At 41.3% G+C, this 22,495-nt stretch overlaps 1 protein-coding gene across 2 annotated transcripts in view; it reads left to right on the forward strand.

Moving 5' to 3' along the window:
• Nucleotides 1-22,495, forward strand: part of pnpla8 (patatin-like phospholipase domain containing 8) — a 73,581-nt gene that overhangs the window by 19,696 nt on the left and 31,390 nt on the right. For both annotated transcript variants that reach the window (XM_080190687.1, XM_080190686.1), the window contains exons 2-5: nucleotides 108-1,317; nucleotides 8,820-8,969; nucleotides 11,782-11,933; nucleotides 20,924-21,018. In XM_080190687.1, coding sequence (XP_080046813.1) covers nucleotides 508-1,317; nucleotides 8,820-8,969; nucleotides 11,782-11,933; nucleotides 20,924-21,018 — 1,207 coding nt within the window. In that variant the 5' untranslated portion in view covers nucleotides 108-507. The remainder of the gene's footprint in view (nucleotides 1-107; nucleotides 1,318-8,819; nucleotides 8,970-11,781; nucleotides 11,934-20,923; nucleotides 21,019-22,495) is intronic.

Here is a 22,495-nt window from a genome sequence, read left to right on the forward strand (position 1 = left end):
TTAAATTTGTTCCAATAATAAAGAGAATTTGTACTTTAAAACCATTCTTTTGATGTCAATTGAGACTTATGAAAAAATTCACAGTTGATCTCTGTTTTATTTTTCAGAAACCGAGAAGAGAACGAGGTGACGTACCAAGCAAAGGGTCATTGTGGAGTCTGTGAAGCACTGCAGCCTCTCAGTTATGCCTGAGTTTGAGTCTTGAAATGCAACCTGTATATTTGAAACAGCACAAAATCTTTCACTTAAGTTGCCATCCAAGAGGATTGTGCATTTCAGAATTACCATTCAGATAGATACTTATTCTAGACCACTTCATCGGAGCAGGATACCGTCCGGTAAGAAAGGCCCAAGAAATCTTTGTGCGTATTCACTGAAAATGGATCTAAAGAGGAGTAGCTCTTATTGGTGATCCAGCTAACTTGAAAAAACACATTTATTTTGTAAACCTGCACTGTGCAGCGAAGTACGTCCCCTCCAAAAAGAACAACACCCTTGAGGCAGCGCATGTCGCGAATCAAGAGCACTTTAGACTCTGTGTCAAAAGCTGTAAGTAGTACACACACTGAGCTCATTGGAAAACTGGTACGATTGAAGCCCAGTCTAAGTATTTCAGCAAAAGTTTCAGAAACCCAAATAGAGGTGGCATGTGAAAGTCCAAGGAAAGAAACTGCTTCCAAGCCTGATAAAGTCCAGGATGGTTCGGATCTAAACCAGCTGACAAAAAATACCGTCCACTCAGTTTCCACCTCGGTTATTGGCTTAGAACCTGAAGATAAATCTAAGGAACCATCCAGTACTAGTGCAATTGATAAAGAGAGTCTTTTCCATATCAGCTACATCACTACAAATTTTGGAGAAACATATAACTTTCTGGCAAAGCATATCAACAGTTATTTTGGGCATGCAAGGCAAATGGATGTAAAGAAGAATGATAAATTGCCTTTGTGTGACCTTGAGGCTGGAACAGATCCTACATGGACAGCATCAAAAGTTAGTGGAATTGATGAGCAAAAACTTGATGATTTAAGTAGTTGTGGTACTCATGCTGCTGCAGCCGGAGAATCTTCAACTCCACCTGCAAAAAAGAGTTTTGCTAACTTACTTTCATACCCAACAAACAGTGTCCAAGCGTTTGTGGATACCTGCTTTGGCAGTTTTGTCCCCAAGCTACGTACTGAATTGAAAGAGAATGTTGAAGTCAAGAAGAAAAAGCAAAAGGATGTAAGTGCAGTCAAAGATGTCGACCAAGCTAGTGAAAAAGAAACTACATCAGTGGATGATAAAGCCAAGCATTTGAATCTTCAGCGAGAAAAGGTAGAGTAGGGGAGTTGCTTCACTGCATCCATACAAAATGATCTATTTTTGCATTGATCATCATACATTGATGAAGAAGAGTAAAGGTTGACTTGTCTTTGTTGTCATCGTTCTTCTGTAATTTTAATTTCCAGTTTTCATAGAATCCTACAGTGCAGAAGGCAACCATTCAGCCCATTGAGTGTGCACCGAAAACAATCTCACCCAGGTCCTATCCCAGCAACCTCACACATTTATCTTCCTAGTTCGCCTGACACTGAGGGACAATTTAGTATGGCCAATCCACTTAACCTGCAAATCTTTGGACTCAACATAAGAAATAGGAGCAGGAGTAGGCCATCTAGCCCTTTGAGCCTGCCCCGCCATTCAATAAGATCATGGCTGATCTGAAGTGGCTCAGTTCCACTTTCCCGCTTTCTCCCCATAACCCTTAATCGCCTTAAGAACATAAGAACATAAGAAATAGGAGCAGGAGTAGGCCATCCAGCCCTTCGAGCCTGCCCCGCCATTCAGTAAGATCATGGCTGATCTGTCGCTGCTCAGTTCCACTTTCCCGCCCTCTCCCCATAACCCTTAATCCCCTCTCTTATCAAAAACCCATCAACCCGCGTCTTAAAAATATTTAGCGAGGCAGCCTCCACCACTTCAACGGGCAGAGAATTCCAGAGATTCACCACCCTTTGAGTGAAGAAGTTCCTCCTCAACTCCGTTCTAAACCGCCCCCCTTTTATCTTGAGGCTGTGCCCCCTAGTCCTACTGTCTTTTTTGAGCGGGAAGAGTCTTTCCACCTCTATCCTATCCATCCCATTCATCATCTTATACGTCTCAATGAGATCTCCCCTCATTCTTCTAAACTCTAACGAGTACAAGCCCAGTTTATTCAGCCTCTCCTCATAGCTCAACCCCCTCAATTCCGGTATCAGCCTAGTAAACCTCCTCTGCACTCCCTCCAAGGCCAAAATATCTTTGCGCAGGTGCGGCGCCCAAAACTGCACACAGTATTCCAGCTGCGGCCTCACCAATGCCCTATACAGCTGCAGCAAGACCTCCCTACTTTTATATTCAATCCCCCTCGCTATGAAGGCCAGCATCCCATTCGCCTTCCTGACCACCTGCTGCACCTGCAAGCTGGGTTTTTGCTACTCATGCACAAGGACCCCGAGGTCCCTCTGTACCGTCGCCTGCTGCAGTTTTTCGCCCCGTAAGTAATAGTCCTTCCTACCATTCTTCCTACCAAAGTGGACCACCTCACACTTGCCAACATTAAATTCCATTTGCCATTTCCTGGCCCATTCGCCCAGCCTATCTAGATCCTTCTGCAGACTCTCCACACCCTCCGCACAATTTGCCGTTCCCCCAATCTTGGTGTCATCAGCAAATTTCGACACTCTACACTCGGTTCCCTCCTCCAGATCATCTATATAAATGGTAAAAAGCTGAGGCCCCAGCACCGACCCCTGGGGCACTCCACTAGTCACCATCCGCCAATCCGAATAGCACCCGTTGACCCCCACTCTCTGCCTCCTATTTGACAACCAATCCTCTATCCACGCTAACACCCTACCCCCAACTCCATGTCCCTCGACCTTCTGCAATAACTTCTTGTGAGGCACTTTGTCAAACGCCTTCTGAAAATCTAGAAAGACCACATCCACCGACTCTCCTCTATCCACTGCCCTAGACACATCCTCATAGAACTCTAGTAAATTTGTCAGACACGACTTCCCTTTCATGAAACCGTGCTGCGTCTGCTCTATCAAGCAAGTTCCTTCAAGGTGCCTCGCAATTTCCTCCTTAATGACAGATTCTAACATTTTACCTACCACAGACGTTGAACTAACCGGCCTATAATTCCCCGCCTTTTGCCTGGCACCCTTCTTAAACAACGGCATAACATTAGCCGTTTTCCAATCATCCGGCACTTCCCCGGAATCCAGCGACGTCTGGAAAATAACCACCAAGGCATCCACTATCACCTCCGCCATTTCTTTCAGAACCCTCGGATGCATTCCATCCGGTCCTGGGGACTTGTCCACAATCAGCCCCTCCAGTCTGTCGAGCACCGCCTCTCTAGTAACAGTAATGTCATTAAGACCCTCCAGTCCTACCACCTTTCCATCGTTAACACCCGGCAAATTATTCACGTCCTCCTCCGTGAAGACAGAAACAAAAAAGTTATTCAATACCTTAGCCATATCCCCATCCCCTACCACTAGGCCCCCTTTCTCATCCTCTAAAGGACCAACATTCACCCTATCTACCCGTGTCTTAAATATATTTAGCGAGGTAGCCTCCACCACTTCAACGGGCAGAGAATTCCAGAGATTCACCACCCTTTGAGTGAAGAAGTTCGTCCTCAACTGTGTTCTAAACTGCCCCCCCCTTATCTTGAGGCTGTGCCCTCTAGTCCTGCTGTCCTTTCTGAGCGGGAAGAACCTCTCCACCTCTACCCTATCCATCCCTTTCATCATCTTATACGTCTCAATGAGATCTCCCCTCATCCTTCTAAACTCTAACGAGTACAAACCCAGTCTATTCAGCCTCTCCTCATAGCTCAACCCTCTCAACTCCGGTATCAGCCTAGTGAACCTCCTCTGTACTACCAGGGCCAAAATATCCTTGCGCAAGTGCGGCGACCAAAACTGCACACAGTACTCTGGCTGCGGCCTTACCAGTGCCCTGTACAGTTGCAGCAAGACCTCCCTACTTTTATATTCAATCCCCCTCGTTATGAAGGCCAGCATCCCATTTGCCTTCCTGACCACCTGCTGCACCTGTAGGCTGGGTTTTTGCGACTCATGCACAAAGACCCCCAGGTCCCTCTGCACCCTAGGGTGCTGCAGCTTTTCGCCCTGTAAGTAGTAGTCCTTCCTACCATTATTCCTACCAAAGTGGATAACCGCACACTTGCCAACATTGTAGAGGAAAACGGGAGGAAACTGGGAGGAAACCAGAGCACCTGGAGGAAACCCATGCAGACACGGAGAATGTGCAAACACCACACAGACAGCGACCCAAGCTGAGAATCGAACCCAGGTTCCTGGCGTTGTGAGGCAGCAATGCTAACCACTGTGCCACCGTGCCACTCTTGATGGCTTTAATTATTATGATTTTTAACTTAACACAGCTTAACTTGTGAAGTCTTCACAAATTGGTGATGTATTGACATTTTTGGTTAATCAGGTGTTTGGAGTACTTGACAAGCAGACACTACCTGTGCTGTCCTGTGCCCATACTCCCAAACTCACATGCATAACATTCACACATCACCTCGACTCCAAATGGAAATGTCATAATTATTATAAATTGAGAAATATGGTTTTGAATTTTGGATGGACGAAAGATATGCGGAGCTTTGTTCAGTGGGTGGCACGCTCTGAATTAGGGGGTTGCAGGTTTGATCTTATCAAAGGCTACTCAAGTGTAGTGACGGCAAGCACAATATTGTCTTGAGGAGCCACCTTTCAGAGGAGAGTTCAAATTAACAATCTGTTCTTTCTTCCCCAATGGCTCAAGTGTATGTTATAGAATCTAGAACATAGAACACTACAGTGCAGTACAGGCCGTTCGGCCCTCAACGTTGCGCCAACCAGTGGAACCAATCTAATGACCCTCTAACCAAAACTATTCGAATGTTATCCATATGCCTATCCACAGACCATTTGAACGCCCTTAAAGTCGGCAAGTCCACAACTGCTGCAGGCAGGGCATTCCACGACCTTACTACCCTCTGAGTAAAGAACCTACCTCTGACATCCGTCCTATAATTACCACCCCTTAATTTAAAGCTATGTCCCCTTGTGTTAGCCATCACCATCCGAGGTAAAAGGCTCTCACTGTCCGCCCTATCCAATCCTTTGATCATCTTGTATGCCTCAATCAGGTCACCTCGCAACCTTTTCCTTTCTAGGAAAGAGAGAAGCATCTGAAGGTATTTTGACCAAGTAAAACTTAACTGGACATTTACCCTGTGGTTATTTATAGGACCTGGTTATCATAGAATTCCTACAGTCCAGAAAGAAGCCATTTGGCCCAACGAGTCTGCACCAACCACAATCCCACCCAGGTCCTATTCCCATAACCCCACATATTTACTTTGCTAATCCCCTGACACTAAGATCAATTTAATATGGCTAATCAACCTCTTTGGACTGTGGGAAGAAACCCATGCAGCCACTGGGAAAACGTGCCAACTCCACATAGACAGTGACCCGAGCCTGGAATAAAATCTGGGTCCCTGGCACTGTAAGGCAGAAGTGCTAATCACTGTGCCATCGTACGGTCCCTGGTTGGCTTGACTAAATGAACATTTAGGTATTTGGACATGAGGAGCAATTGTTAACCTGTTTTCTCTTAAGTTTTCATTTTTATTTTCTACTTTCTCCACATTGTGCTTCTTATTTTTAAAGTGAAATTGAAAACTGACAATTAGTGAGCCGACATAGGCATGATGGGATGAATGGTCTACTTCTGTGCTGTAAGGTTCTATAATTCAAATATTTATCCCTCAACCAACACTTTAACTTTTGTCTCATTGCTGTTTGTGGACTTTGCTATGCACAAAATATTTGCTGTATTTGCCTACACAAGAAAGATAACTGCACAACGAATATTACAAATCAAAAAACAGACTATTCACTTGTGTTCAGAATTTTGCCAGACTGGTCAGTGGACCATTTTCATCTTTGGAAATGTTGTCAATTAAATACTTAGTGACAAACTGTGATAAATCTGTACTATAACTTGATTGGTAAATAGGCTAAATGGACTGGATAACTGGGTGTTCTTGGCACAGTTTCTGAGACCAACTCATTCCAGCACCACTGGAGAGCAGGTAATACTAGATCTGGTAATGCACAATGAGACATGATTGATTAATGACCTCTTAATGATATAATTAGCAGTGTTTATAATATGATTGAACTTCTAGTTGAGGAAGGAGTGGATCTCAGACTATTTGATTTAATTTTATTATTGTATACTATTTTATTGTATATTATTATATAATATATTTTATTGGTATACAGTGAAAAGTATTGTTTCTTGCATGCTATGCAGATGAAGCATACCGTTCATAGAGAAGGAAAGGAGAGAGTGCAGAATGTAGTGTTACAGTCATAGCTAGGGTGTTGAGAAAGATCAATTTAGTGCAAGGTGGCAGCAGGGATGAAGCTGTTTTTGAGTCTGTTGGTGCGTGACCTCAAACGTTTGTATCTTTTTCCCGTCAACTGCTTTTCCGAGACAGTAGGAAGTGTAGACGTAGTCAACGGATGGGAGGCTGGTTTGAGTGATGGAATGGGCTTCATTCATGATCTTTTGTCATTTCTTGTGATCTTGGGCAGAGCAGGAACCATACCAAGCTGTGATACAACCAGAGTTAATGCTTTCTATGGTGCATCTGTAAATGTTGGTGAGAGTTGTGGCTGACGTGCCAAATTTCTTTAGTCTTCTGAGAAAGTAGAGGACTTGAAGACACAGTTGGCTAACATGAACTGGGAAATTAGGTTAAGGGATGGATCAGTAGATATGCAGTGGCAGATATTTAAGGAGATATTGCAAAGTACTCAGAAAAGGTAGATTCCATTAAGAAGGAAAGAGTCTAAGAGAAGAACGTACCATCAGAAGCCAGCTAAGGGAGTTAAAGTTAGTATCGGATTGAAAGAAAAGGCAATCAAGTCTGCAAAGATGAGTGACAGGTTAGATTGGACAGAATGTAAAGAACAGCAAAGAATGTTGAAAAGATTAATAAGGAGGGAGCAATTAGAGTATGAGAGAAAGCTAGTGAGAAATATAAAAGCAGATGGTATAAGTATTTAGAAAGGAAAAGAGTGAGTGAATGTTGATCCTTTAGAGAGAGAGTCTGGAGAATTAATAATGGAAAATGAGAAAATGGCAGATGAATTGAACAGATGTTTTGAGTCTATCTTCGTTGCAGAGGATACAAATAACATCCCAGAAACAATTGTGCATCTGGAAGTGAAAAGGAGGGAGGAACTTGAAATAATCACAATCACCAATGAAAGGATACTGAGAAAATTAATGGAATTAAACGCTGACAAGTTCCCAGGCCCTTTTAAGCTTCAGCCTAGATCTTAAATGAAGTGGCTGTTGAGATAGTCGATGCATTGGTTTCAATTTTAGAAAATTCCCCAGATTCTGGAAAGACCCTATCAGATTGGAAAATAGCAAATGTAACTCCTTCAATCAAGATAGGAGGGAGATACAAAACAGGAAACGACTGGCAATTCAGTTTAATGTTTATCATATAGATGATATTGGAATCTATTATTAAGGAAGTTATGGGAGGGCATTTAGAAAATCTCAATGCAGCAAGGCAGAGTCAATATAATTTTGTGGAAGAGATTTATCTGGAGTCCTCCAAAACTGCCAGATGGTACAGAACTGAAAAATGGATGTGTATTTCTACCTGGTCAGCTAAATGGTTCAACAGGTTAAAAGCCAAGATGTTGTTTATGAAAAATATTTGTGCCTTTTTATCCCAAGTGTAGATTAACCTTTTTGAAGAACAGTCACCATTTTGACAAGCAGGTTAACCAGATTGTGCACATGACAGTCCCACGAACAGCGGTGAAGTAACTGATTAGTCACCCTGTTTGGTAATGGTGGTTTGATGAATGCTAAGACTCACAGAATCTTATGGCACAGATATTCTGAGAAGAATAAAAATGAAAAGGAAGGACCTCCAAAACCACAAGTTCCAGGTTCCATCATAAGTGCCGTCCCTGGAGCTGCAATGTCACTGTGACCCTCATTGGGTCTCAGCATTCATCATCCACCAGTGTGAGGATCAGTAGGCCTGGGGCCACTGTTTCCTCTCGTGGGGAAAGACATAATTAGAGGCCATCAATATAGGGTAGTTATCAAGAAATCCAGTAGGGATTCAGAAGAACCTTCTTCACCTGCTCCTCTTCTGTGTGATTCCTAGATCATAAAACAGCCTGATGACACAAGAGATCTATGATGGTTTTGACTTTCTTGTGCATGGAGCATTCTTTTTTGTTCAGTGCTCAATTTACTTTGTGTGTCTGCTGATACCTCTAAAGTTATTCATTTTCACTCCAAACTATCTTGACATTTCTCTAGAGATTATGTTTGATGTATATATTTTTTTTCATCCAATACGCAGCATTTAGTACATTTCTATATAAAGCTCTATTCTGCTATTAGAAAATGACTTGGTTAACTCTTTGTAGCACCTAGTTACATCTTCAACTATCCCTCTAGTTTGGTATTGCCTACAAATTTGATCTCTTTGTATTAATTCCTTTGTTGTACCTTGATTTTCCAACATTATAGCTTGTGTAACAATATGGAACTTGGTCAAATTGTTTTTGAAACTCTTGCTTCATCTGTACAGACCTTCCTCCAAAAAGATCAAGCCACCAGGGAGAAACTGCACCTGTTTGTGTCACTGCGACTCTCTTGGACTTAATGCAAAGATTTAATTTTTTTCATTGCTGCATTATTGCTTCTCTGCCTAGATCATTGCCAAGTTCAGTGTGGATAACCGGACCAGAGCTCTAGTAAAGGCATTGCACAGAGCCTCCGATGTCAGAGTGTATATCAATCGAGTAGAAGAGCTAACTTACCACCTTCTGGAATTTCCTGATAGTCGGGCTGTGGCTGTCAAGGTAACCGCGAGATTCAAGTTCTTGTCTATTTTTTCTTGAGTGAATTGATTGACATTTGCACTTATTTGTAACTCACCCCTCCCCTCTTCCCCTCCAAAAATCACTCTGTTTTGCTCCACATCATATCAGTCTAGGACTAAACGTGAACCCGTTTTCTAAAGCTGTTGATGGAGGTCAACCAGCGCTCCAATGACATTGTACATGGGACATAAAGAAAAAATATTGTACTTTGTTCATGCTGGGTGTACACGGGCAATTGAATTTGCATCAAGAGAGTTGGGTAGGATGTAAGAGTGTGGGAAACTGAGAGTGGATGGAATCCTTTCAGTGAGTGGAAGGTCCAGGGGTTGCCTCAGCTTATATGTGCTATCAGTGGCTTGAGGCCTCACTAAATAGAATGGATATGGGAGGTTGCAGGACTGCCCATCTCCAAATGATAGACTATGTGTTTAATTCCAACACTTGCTCGTAGTGGGTCAGTAAATTGTGCCCTTGGAAGAACAGGGTTACAACAGGTTTCAGATACAAAAGGCTGAAATTCCATGCAGGAAGCTCCTTTGCAGGGCTTAGAAAGAGAGAGAAAGAGAAAGCGTTAGGGTGGAAGCATGGAGCTGTGTGGACCCGCAGCCGATGGTGGACGTTTTATTTGTTGGTGAGAAAATGCTGCCCAAGAAGTTAGCATTGTACTGCGAATGGGCCATCTGGAAATAGGGTTGGAAATAGGCAGTGGACAGATGAGAAGACCAGAGTCAGTGGGAATTGGACCATCCATGTCTCAAAATATTTAAATGCAAAATGTTATGTTGATATAGGTAGTAAATTGTAAAGCGCACAAGACTTGAATTAGAATAAAAATCAAACTAATAGGAAAAAATTCCAGGTTGGGACAAGAATGTGAGAGGCTGACTGGTGGCCGCAGAAGAGCTGGGATGTGAAAATCTTGCTCTGAGGAGGGAAATAAACAAAGTTAACATGATTTATGCATTTAAAATATATTTTAAAAATTGAAATGAATGTTTCACTTATTCTCTCAACTGACAGAAATCCATTCGGGGCAGTAATGCGATTCAGTTTGAAGAGGACAGTGCTTTACAGTGTCACTCAGTGGCCAGGATGTGAAACTACAGATAGACCTCAATCTTAAATCACCATAGTCACATTAATGACTAAAATGTCATACCTTACACTTAGTTGTGTTTAAATTAATTTGCTGAATATTTGCCCAGTCTGCACGCTTATTAATTATAGGTTAATAAATATGTGTAAGAGTGCTACTACTGTTTCTTTTTAAAATGCATCAATACAATTTGTCTGGACCAGAGAAGGTTGATCAATGTATTTAATATTCCTTCTTATATGTTAATGTAATCAAATCATTTCTAATTTAATCGTCTGATTGTGTCCACCTGATCACTCCTCCTGCCAAGTCCTGAAGGAAAGTAATTATTTAATATTTCTGCCATTTTGCTGTCACTCCTATCTATGTCAAAGTGACTCTATTCCCATCCTGACTTTTCTTTTATTCATCCACCTGCAGAATATTAGATTATTTCTTTTATGTTCCTTGATAAGTATTAATGGATTAAGTAAATTGACAACATTTTAAAGAATTACAAAATGAAAGAGCTGCTCAATCTATTCAAAATAAGCCATCAGTTAAAATTAGAAACTAGCTTTTAAAACCTGGTTTAGCAAAAAAGTAAATTTTAGTTACAGTACACGAGGTGTTAGAAGGCCTTGTGATGCTGTGATTAACATTCCTACCTTTTACAGAATATTGAAATTAGAGGTGCAAATTTTATGTTATAGTTCACACCTTTCAGCCCTGTCTGATTTGATTTGCTGGTGATATTCCTATGGGTTGAAGCAGCTAAATAAAGGTTAATTGAAAATTTTTAATTTCAGTTCAGCTGAAGAAAGGATCAATTTCTATGGCCTTGTTCAAATGAATTGAACACTCCGGACTTGCACTCCCATACTGTGTACACTTTGTAGAAGCTTTCAAAACCAAAATCAATTTCATCACCAAAAGAGAACTCAATTTATTTTGCCTCCTTTCATTTTAGGCATTAGTGTAAGGCAGAGTAGACTTCAGTGGTCAAATTTCTGCTGTTTTGATTTAAATGAGGCATGGAAGCTTCTCAATCTATTCAAACTAGGCCTGCAGTTAAAATTGGGAAGTAGCTTTTAAAGTCTAGCTTAGCAAAGAAGTTAATTTTAATTACAGTACACTGGGGTTGTGAGACTACTTACTGTGCCTACCCCTGTCCAACGCCGGCACTCCCCTTCATGGGTACAATGGAGGCCTTGTGATAGTGGGTAGCATCCTTGCCTCTAAGCCAGAAACTCCAGGTTCTAATTCCACCCCAGAAATTGAGGACTAAGGAAGGTGTGTTTATATCATCTTATAGCAGCCAACAGGTCAATTATCAACCTGCAAAATCCTTTCAACACGCCAGTGGTTGGTGGTAAGAGCAGGAGAGAGTTCTTGATGTAGTGTGCCCACTCCACCGAAGCTGTATGCTCCTGATGACAGGCCATCAACCTGGTGGAAGTCTGCTTTTGCACTACTAGTTTCAGAAAGTGATCAACAACACTAGGTTCTGGTATTATACCTTGTAGGATCTATTTGATTACTTAAACACACAAGAGATTGTGGGCAGTTGTACTGAATATATATCTTGCCTTCCACTTTTCATTAATGTTTCATTTTTAATTTGGCAAGAATAGTTAGCTATACTTTTTTATTTCGTTGAACATGAATTATAAATCCTATGATAAGCTTTTAAAATAATCTTGTTCTTGAAAACAGGAGAAGCTAATTCCTTGTTTATTACGTCTGAGGCAAGCAAATGATGAAACCCTTCAGAATGCAGTCAGGGAAAGCCTGGCTTTGATTGGATATACAAACCCTACCAAAGGGCGTGGCATTAGAGTCTTGACTATAGATGGAGGAGGAACGAGGTAATTAAATTTCTGATTTTAATAAATAATATGAGATGTTTAATAATACGAGACATTTAAAATTGCATCAAGCTAGCCCTCCATCTACACATCATCATCAATCATCATGCCATCTGACCACCATATGGTGTTGATAGTTCCTAAGGTTATTGTTGCTTTTTGCTTGGTCTCTTGGAAGCCCATCTGTGACTTTGATTTAACACTTACCTTTTCTTTTAGAACAAAGAACAGTACAGCATAGGAACAGGCTCTTAGGCCCTCAAAGCCTGTGCCAATCATAATGCCTGCATGCCCAGATACCTCTGTATGTTAATGTTCCTAAAGCTTCTGTCATTTACAGTGTAATTCATACCTAAGTTTGATCCTCCAAAATGCATCACCTCACACTTGTCCGGATTGAATGCCATCTGCCATTTCTGTGCTCAAATGTCCAATCTGTCTATAGCCTGTGTATCTTCTGACAATCCCCAGCACGATCAGCAACTCCACCAATCTTCATGTCATCCACAAACTCACTAATCAGACCCCCCATGTTTTCCTTCAGATCATTTATATATATGACAAGCAACTGAGGTCCCAGCACTGATCCTTGTGGAACACCACTGGCTACAGAAATCCCAGTAAAAGGTCTGACAACACCAGGTTTTAGTCCAACCGATTTATTTGATAATAGACTCACAAGCTTTCGAGGTTTCCCTCTTCGTCAGGTGAATGGAGAGTTCTGGCCTCAGACAGAGCATATAAAGCACAGACAGTTTAGAGATTACTGATTAGAATATCTCTAATCAGTAATCTCTAAACTGTCTGTGCTTTATATGCTCTGTCTGAGGCCAGAACTCTCCATTCACCTGACGAAGAGGGAAACCTCGAAAGCTTGTGAGTCTATTGTCAAATAAATCGGTTGGACTAAAACCTGGTGTTGTCAGACTTTTTACTGTGTTTACGCCAGTCCAACGCCGGCATACCCACATCATGACTACAGAAATCCCTGCAGAACGCTACTGGCTTATAGGAGGGTTGATTGTTACTTAGCTTCTGCTTGGTTCTTCCAAAGTGAAGTTACTTTGCCATTACACAACATAATGGGTGGAATGTGTCTGCCCATGTTTTGCACAATCCCGCCTGCGGCCAATGGAGATTGCCGTTCTCTGAGCCAAGCCCACTTCCGGAATCGGGGCTGGCATGCTGGTAAAATTCTGGCCTATAAGTTAAAATCACTGTCAGTACAGTGGGGAAGGAAAGTTCATCAGTTATATCGCACTTTTACTGGACTGAGGTATGAATTCAGATCACAGCAATGGAATAATGGTTTCTTAAGGATGCTCCATTGAAAGATGACTTCAACCCACTTAACAGATCATGTTGGTTGGTTGTCCAACACGTCTGCCAATCTGCGCAAATAGGCATATTTCCTCAAAAACTTTATGGGACAGTGTGAACATTCACACTGATATATTAGGAATGCTGAAGTCAGATTTCCCAGGAAAGAGAATTGGGGATGAAGACCCACTTGTTTGGAACAAAAGTGGAATCAGTTTTGCCTAAAGTTTAGAATTTTAGTGGATACAAAATAGGTAACAGCTTTGACGAAGGGTAGTCTGGACTCGAAACGTCAGCTGTTTTCTCTCCTTACAAATGCTGCCAGACTTGCTGAGATTTTCCAGCATTTTCTCTTTTGGTTTCAGATTCCAGCATCCACAGTAATTTTCTTTTATGAGGTAACAACAATCATTATTAGCTTTTCATAGAGTAACTGAGCAACGTTTATTAGCAACAGTCATTTAGGTATTATCCTCTCTTTAGAAAGAACTGAAAGATTCACAACATACTCAGGGTTAGGGACTAAGCTTGCCTTCTGGTTAATAGAAACTTTCTAAGCCTTTACTGTGTAAATCTGATCCAGCAGATGCTTGTGGGAAGATTTCACACTCTTCAGTTTAAACTGCAAGAGAGGGAAATCTCTTTCTTCCAAACATCAGACACAAACATAAGCTGAAGGCACTCATTGCCCCTATTTTGTAGCAAAATTTTTCAGTCTGTCTGAGATGTAGGATGGGAATTTCTGGCCATGCTCGCCCCAAGGCCAGATGATCCCACCTGAGATCAACAGGCCTTTGCATGGCCTGTCCCCATTCCCTGCCTGTTATGATTCCTTTGGCACCTCCACTCAAGTAAAAGTTGCGTTTTCCAATGACCGTGCAAGTGGGCAGGGAGACATGACTGGTTAAAAGAAAGAACAAGATTGCCATTGGCTGTTTTTAAAACCGGATGAACCAGTCCAAAGAAAAAGTTAAAAGATAGAAAAATAATTGCAATTGAACCCAGCTGAACAGCAAGAAGAATTTTGAGAGTACAGATTGCCGTGGTCTAGAGTGACATGTTTAATCATTTCCTTGTTAAAAGCCCTCACCGAGTGACCTGTGGATCGAAGTTGGCTAATTCTTTTGGATTTCAATGTAAATCAGAGTATAGGAATTGAGCAGTGAGGGACTCTCCTTCTGACTCCTCTGGGGTAACAATTTACTCAGGAGTGGAGAAATTGCAAGTGGTTCTGCTTAAAGATTTGAAGTGGTTTGTTTATTGATCAGCAACATTTCAAATATAACACATTATCAGAATAAATAGAAGGAGGCATATAACAGCTGAGAAGGTTTCTTGATCCAGGATCGGATGGACAGAACAGCCATCTGATCTGTATGCTCTGCCATAGTAATCACTTCCACATCTTTCGGCTGATCAAGGTATTCAACAAAATCCAGCAACTTTAGAGCTTCTTCTGACATATTTCCTTGATAAGTATACATTTTTACATGTTATCTTTGGGGGCTGATGGATGTCTCATGCCAATTACTTGTTAGTTGGTCTCAAGTTTCCATTGCCAAAGGGCAGGTGTTTGAAGTATACTGCTCTTATTCCAGCCCCTAGTCTATGAAGTCATTTTTCTGCTTATCTCTTGCTAGAACATCTTGTTAACCTTACATAGGCTGTTTCTTTAGATCTGGGAGATGCAATCCCATTTTGTCAACCCCAAATGTCTCTCATAAAGGTCTATACAGTAAAAAGTCTGACAACACCAGGTTTCAGTCCAACCGATTTATTTGATAGTAAATTCACTAGCTTTCGGGTTAGCCCCTTTGTCAGGTGAATGGAGAGTTCTGGCCTCAGACAGAGCATATAAAGCACAGACAGTTTACAGATTACTGATTAGAATGCGAATCTTTACACTTAACCTGCTGTTCAAGTCTTAAAGAGGCCACTTTTTTGTTAGCCACTTTAAGACTTGAACAGCAGGTTAGGTGTAAAGATTCGCATTCTAATCAGTAATCTGTAAACTGTCTGTGCTTTATATGCTCTGTCTGAGGCCAGAACTCTCCATTCACCTGACGAAGGGGCTAACCCGAAAGCTAGTGAATTTACTATCAAATAAATCGGTTGGACTGAAACCTGGTGTTGTCAGACTTTTTACTGTATTTACCCCAGTCCAACACTGGCATATCCACATCATAAAGGTCTGTGAGTTGCATCCTTTGCAGTGATGAGAGGCCTATCTTGTCCTGCATCTTTGTCAGCTCTGACAAAGGGAGAAAGCGAGAGCTTTTTCGATAAGGTTCAGTTACTTTCTTAAGACCTGGTACAGAATGATCTGGATGCTTTTGTGCAGTACTCAGAAAAGGTTAGCAGGCGTTTGCAGTGAGAAGTGGGAAAGGCAAATCACAGGATTGTTACAGTGCAGAAGGAGGCCTTTTGGCCTATCATGTCTGGACTGGATGACTGAGCAATTCTCTGAGTGATATTTTCCTGCCTTCTCCCCATAACCCTGCTGATTTGTTTCTTTTCAAATAATCATCTAATTCCTCCTTGAATGTCTCAATTGAACCTGCCCCCACTGCACTCATAGTGCATTCCAGACCCTAATCACTCACTGTTTGAATACCCTTTTTTTTTCTCATATCGCCATTGCATCTTTTACTTTAAACCTGTGTCCTCTCGTTCTCAATCCTTTCATAAATAGAAACAGTTTCTTCCTATCTATTCTGTCCAGACCCATCATGATTTTGAATACCTCTATCCAATCTCCTCTCTTTTTTTACAAGGAGAAGAGTCTTAACTTCTCCAGTCTTCATAATTGAACCTTTCACCTCTGGAACCTTTCTTGTAAACCTCTTCTGCACTTTTTTCGATTCCTTCACACCCTTCATATGGTGCCCAGAACTGTACACAGTATTTGAGTTGAGGTCTAACAATTGTTTATACAAGTTCAACATAATCTGCTTGCTCTTGTATTTTATGCCCCAATTAATAAAGCTCCAGGATACTTTTTGTTTTATTAACTACTCTGTTGACAAATTCTGCCACCTTTAATGACTTGCACAAGGTCCCTCTGCTCCTGCACTCCTTTTCAAGTAATACCCTTTATGTTATGTTCTTCTTACTAAATGTAGCACATTTGTTAGCACTGCTGCTTCACAGCTCCAGGGTCCTGGGTTCGTTTCTCAGGTCACTGTCTGAGTGGAGTGTGCACCTTCTCCTTGTGTCTGTGTGGGTTTCCTCCCACAGTCCAAAGATGTGCGGGTTAGGTTGATCGGCCATGCTAAAATTGCCCCTTAGTGTCCTGGGATATGTAGGTTAGAGGGATTAGCGGGTAAATGTGTAGGGGTATGGGGATAGAGCCTGGGTGGGATTGTGGTCGGTGCAGACTCGATGGGCCGAAGGGCCTGTTTCTGCACTGTAGGGTTCTATGTTCACCTCACGTTTCTCCTCAGTAACCTTCATCTGCCACCAATTTGCCCATTCTACCAAGAAGTCTGTGTCCTCTTTGAAAGTGTACAGTGTTTTCCACACATTTTACAAAGCTTCCAAGTTTTGTAAAATCTGGGAGTTCTTAAATTGTTCCCAATACACCAAAGTTTAGATCATTATTTATCAGGAAAGCCAGGGTCCCAGTACCAGCCCCTGGAGAATTCCACTATCAATCTTCCAATTAACCATTGCTTTTTGTTTTCGGTCACTGAACCAATTCCATGTGCAATAACTTTGCTCACAAGTCTGTATAGCATTATATCAAGAGCCTTTTGAAAGTCCATATACCCCACTTTAATCGCATTGTATTCATAGACCTGCTTTATAACTTCTTCAGAAAACTCCAGCAAGTTGGTTAAACATGATTTTCATTTAAGAGACCCATACTAACACTCCTTAATTAACCTGCATTTGTCAACGTGACTTTTAATTCCGTCTCAAGTTATGTCAAAATGTTGGCCTTTATTGAAAGAGGATTAGAATATCAAAGTAAGAAAGTCTTGCTACAGCTTTACAGGGCATTAGTGAAATGGCACCTCGTATATTCTATACAATTTTGGTCAACTTACTTGAAGAGGGGTATAGTTGTAGAAAAGGTTCATTAGGTTGATTTCTGGAATGAAATGGCTGTCTAGAGAGAAAGATTGAGTAAGTTGGGTCTGTACTCCTTTGAGTTTTGAAGAATGAGAGGTGATCTTATTGAAACGTAAGATTCTGGTGGGGCTTGACAGGTTAGGTGCTGAGAGGATGTTTCCTGTCTTGGGAGAATCAAGAACCAGGGGGACACAGTTTAAAAGGAATTTAAGACTGAGATGACGGGCACTTTCTCTGAATTTGTCTTTGGAATGCTTTATCCCAGAGAGCAGTGGAGGCTGGCTGAATTATTGAATGAATTCAAGGCTGGTTTCAACTTCTAATTTATAAATAAATCAAGGATTATGGGGATGTGAAGGAAAGAGAACTTAAGACCATAATCAAATCAGCCATAATCTTAGTGAATAGTAAAGCTGGCTCAAAGGGCCAAATGACTTACTGCTCCTATTTCTTAAGCCCATATAACAGCCTTTATAGTTAGTAACTCTGTCTCAACTTTCCCCATGTAGTCTGAAAAATTAATTAAATAATTTTTCTATTGTTTACTCTGGCCCTAAAGACCCACGAAGATGGTATGTCTTTTCTGGCGAACACTAAGTGTTACAGACAGGTGGGGATTTAATTTCAAACAGCCCTGATTTCTCTCTCACCACCCATCTGTAAACTGAAAGGTGGTTTTTGATTTCTTCCGTTCCCCACACTTCATACAATATAAAGGGATGAAGGAACAAAAGAGGTACAAGGTGAAGGCTCCATACAAAATGAGAACTATTGAGCCATAGAGAAGTAAAGCATAAAGCTCAGCTGGGTATCACAGTTGGAACCACTTGAAGTTTGTAATTTGAATTGCATTTTTGGATGGATCTCAATGCAGTGTTGTGTCCAGAGGAAGGTTGCACTTCTGAACAATTGCCATGCTAACCCTTACCTCGGAACTTCCAAAGGGAATTCCCCAACATATCTTTGGGGTACCCCCCTCTTCTCAACTACTACCTGGTGAGCTCTTCCCCCACATTCCCCTCAGGCACTACAGCTCATTGTTTTCCCATGTCTCCGGAATTGAAAGTCGTGTAATCCTTCAGAGAGGTCAGCAGACTGAAGCTGATGCAGGATGATCCACTTTTCCAATGGACGAAACATGCAGAAATGTAGTTTTGTAGTATCCACAGGTACAGAAGTTCAGACGTTTCAGCTGGAACAATGTTGATAAAGACAAGACTTGGACAGAGCTCTAGTTCTGCTGTTCTGTTGACGGAACGCAATATATTGCTTTAATTTGCTCCGCAAAGCAATATTACAGGTTCTAGCAATTGGGGGGAATCGTGTGACGTAACTCCCATTTCTTCCCCTTTGACAAACGATGTAAATTCCTGGTCTGGATTCTTGAGACAGTTGATGTTTCATCCATGAATAGGTTTACTAAAGTTTCTGGGTCCTTCTTTTGTGCTTGCAGACAGATTGCATTGGCCAGGGCTCCATCTCAGAAATGCAAACAGGGCTTTGGGCATTTCTTTTGCAATCATGGGATGGGCTTGGTGTGGGGGTCATTAGCAGGTCTTTAGAGATAACAAGGCTGCTGTGGTTTTCTGAAGGCTAAAAATTCCTTTTGTGTGAGTCATTACTAGTCATGGCTTCACAAAGTGTAAAAGTTCTTGTCCATTATATTTTTAAAACATTCATGAGGTAGCCAGAGTGATGTAGGTATATATTTTCTTTCATGCCTTCTTGGCAGAACGACAGAAGCTATTTTAAATTTATACTTCATATGCATTTCCTGCAGATCATTTGGACAAAAAGACCAAATGCACTTGACTAATAGCAGGCATTGCTTCCATTTAGAAAACAAAGCCATGACCCTTTTACAATTTAAATAAAGTATGTAACATTGATGTAGTCTTTATTTACAACGTTATGGGTTCCCTTTTCCATCTTAAATGTTTTTTTCTGATCTTTCCACAAAGTACGCCATCTGTTGAGAGCTAAATTGAGCGTATAGAGATGTTTGAAACACTTTTTCGGCTAAGGCAAATTGTTCTGCAGAATTGAGGATCAGTTAGGTGGTGTGTAAATGATAGTGACTATCATAGTGATTATCCATATATTCAGCATAATGGGCTGAATCCTCTTCCCTGTGTTGACTTTTCTTATGCAATCAGTCAACCCTTGTCTCAATTTTGCCAGCAAGATCTGCATTCCTGGGAGTTGTTCTTGCAGAACTTTGTCAAATGCACTGAACCCAGAGAGCTGTTGGGTAAATTTCAGAAGTCTGGCTTATTGCTAGGATATTAGACTCATTTGGGACCAAATAGTTCTATGTGGTCAAAAACAGAAAATGCTGGAGAGTCTCAAGAGGTTTAACAGCATCCGTGGAGAGAGAATAGAGCCAATGTTTTGAGTCAGGATCACCTTTTATCAGAAATCTGACTAGATGCTGTCAGAGCTGCTGGCATTTTCTATTTTTGTTTCAGATTTCAGTATCTGCAATAATTTGCTTTTATCTTAGTTCTATGTCGTCACTTAGGTTATTATTGCATCTTCCACTATGTTCAACGACCATAAAACCCTACAGTGCAGAAACAGGCCCTTCGGCCCATCGAGTCTGCACCAACCACAGTCCCGCCCAGGCCCTGTCCCCATATCCCTACACATTTACCTGCTAATCCCTCTAACCTACACATCCCAGGACACTAAGGGGCAATTTCTTAGCACGGCCAATCAACCTAACCCGCACATCTTTGGATTGTGGGAGGAAACTGGAGCACCCAGAGGAAACCCATGCAGACATGGGGAGAATGTGCAAACTCCACACAGACAGTGACCCGAGCCGGGAATTGAACCCAGGTCTCTGGAGCTATGAAGCAGCAGTGCTAACCACTGTGCTACCGTGCTGCCCACCTTGAGTGTTCTATGTCATTATGAAGCCCTCCATTGTTTCAGCAATGTTAGTATTGATTTTTGTGCAAATGCTCCATATGAAACATAACTAATTTGACACAATTTGAACACATACAAAACAGTTTCCCAGTTAGCTGCATTGATTTGTGGTGAGTCATTATGTATTCGGTGCTTCACACCAAATGTGACTTTCACCAATGGTAAATAATCTGCAGATCTGTTGAATTTGTATATCATTTAAGATCAAGTATAGTATCGACATGCTGTACATTAGGTTACATTTTAGCTTTATTTGAAGCAGCTTTTAAAAGCGGCATCCCAGCCTTTTGGCTAAGATGCAAATGAGATCAAGCCTGGGAGGAGGAGCTATGCCTACTCCAATCAGCTTGGATCATGTAGATCAAGCTCAAGACAGGAGGTGAGAGCCCTGTCTTAGCTTGGATTGGGAATGTCTCAACTTGTTGAGACTCTGAATTGGACTTGATTGAATTGGATTTTAAAAAATTGTATATCATTTGAGATGGGAGCATTAAAAAGTAATGTTTGTTTGCAACAAATAGAATGAAACATGGTGTTTGTAGCAACAATATTTGCTACACCATTTAGTTTAGAAATTCTTTCTTACATTCACCATAAAGGCCTGAACTAGGGCATGAAAATAGATTGAGCAAGTGTTGAAAGAAATATTTTGTTTGCTACAGGGGACTGGTTGCTCTTCAGACACTTCGTAAACTTGAAGAACTAACTGGAAAGCAAATCTATCAACTCTTTGACTACATCTGTGGGGTGAGCACAGGTAGGTTACATGTTGAGGCAAGAATCTAAGTCTCAATATAACTAAGCATGCCATTCAGCCACTGATAACCTATTATCAGTTCTATTTATTTCCTTGAGAGCATTGTGTTGTTCCTCATATGATTTTGATTCAAAGGAATTTACTTCGGCTGCATGCAAATGTTCATTACACTGATCATTCTTTATGGAACACGAACTTAACCTAGCATCAGTCCTAAATTTACTTTGACAGTTTGGACCTGTGACTGGACAGTCTGGTGACTATGCTGTAATAAAATTGCTGGATGAATTTTGGTGGTGAAGCATATTTTCCCATTGAAACACATCTGCCATCTAGAAGATATAATACTGCTAGTTTCCAACACTAAAAAGACAAACTTACCTCACTGGTACCAGGCTCAGCTAGATTTTTCTGTCATGTTGCATCCCTTACTACCTTACTTTGTGTATTACTAATTGTAATTTTGGGACCACAGCTCAACTGTGTAGGAATCTGTAGGTTGCTATTTATTAATGGTACTACAGTAGTCATTGCTCATGGATGACGGATTGATTTTACCAACAACGTGTGGCACGGTGGCAAAATGGTTAGCACTGCTCCATCATCATGCCAGGGACCTGAGTTTGATTCCAGCCTTGGATGACTATATGTGTGGACATTCTTCCTGTGCCTGCATGGGTTTTCTCCAGGTGCTCTGGTTTCCCCTCTCAGTCTAAAGATGTGCAGGGTAGGTGGATTGGCCATGCTAAATTGCCCCTTAGTGTCCAAAGATGTGCAGGTTAGATAGATTGGTTGTGATCAATGCACAGGGTTATGGGGATAGGGCCTGAGTAGAGTGTGCTTTTGAAGGGTCTGTGTAGACTAGATGGGCTGACTGGCCTCCTGCACTGTGGGGATTCTATGGATTTCTATTTGTGCCACACTTAAACTTCTAGTCAAACTTTAACTTTCCCTTCAAGTTCTTTATGAAGCTATAAATGTAACTGAGAAGTAGGGCTCGTGTGCACCGGTGTAGGGGGTTAGTCCTTGACCAACATTTATGGAATAACAAGGTGGTGTCACCCTGCCCCTCATTCTGTCTGTGTCGCGCGCAAGAAACAATACTTTTCACTGTACACTAATACATGTGACAATAATAAAACAAAATCCATGAAGAAAATACTCCTTAATGCATCAAATTGAAGTTAATGTCCCCAAAAAAATCAATCAATTGAAAGGTTTGATCAATATGATGCTACGTGGTTTTAAAACAAGTTGATATACTATTTATTAGCAGCAACAATTTGCCAAAAAATTATTTTGAAGCATCATATACCTTTTTTATCTCCCTGTAATATCATAAACTCTATTTCCTTTCCATTTCTGTATCTAGTGTGCAAGTATGCAAACTCGTACCAAGTCCTGTTCACACGTCACCTTTGTGCTCACTGAACTGATTACCTGGTTAAGCAACATCTTAATTTCAAAATTCTCATTC

The sequence above is a fragment of the Carcharhinus amblyrhynchos genome, chromosome 6, assembly GCF_965287045.1.
Source record: "Carcharhinus amblyrhynchos chromosome 6, sCarAmb.v2.hapA, whole genome shotgun sequence".
In the NCBI taxonomy this organism is placed as follows: domain Eukaryota; kingdom Metazoa; phylum Chordata; class Chondrichthyes; order Carcharhiniformes; family Carcharhinidae; genus Carcharhinus; species Carcharhinus amblyrhynchos.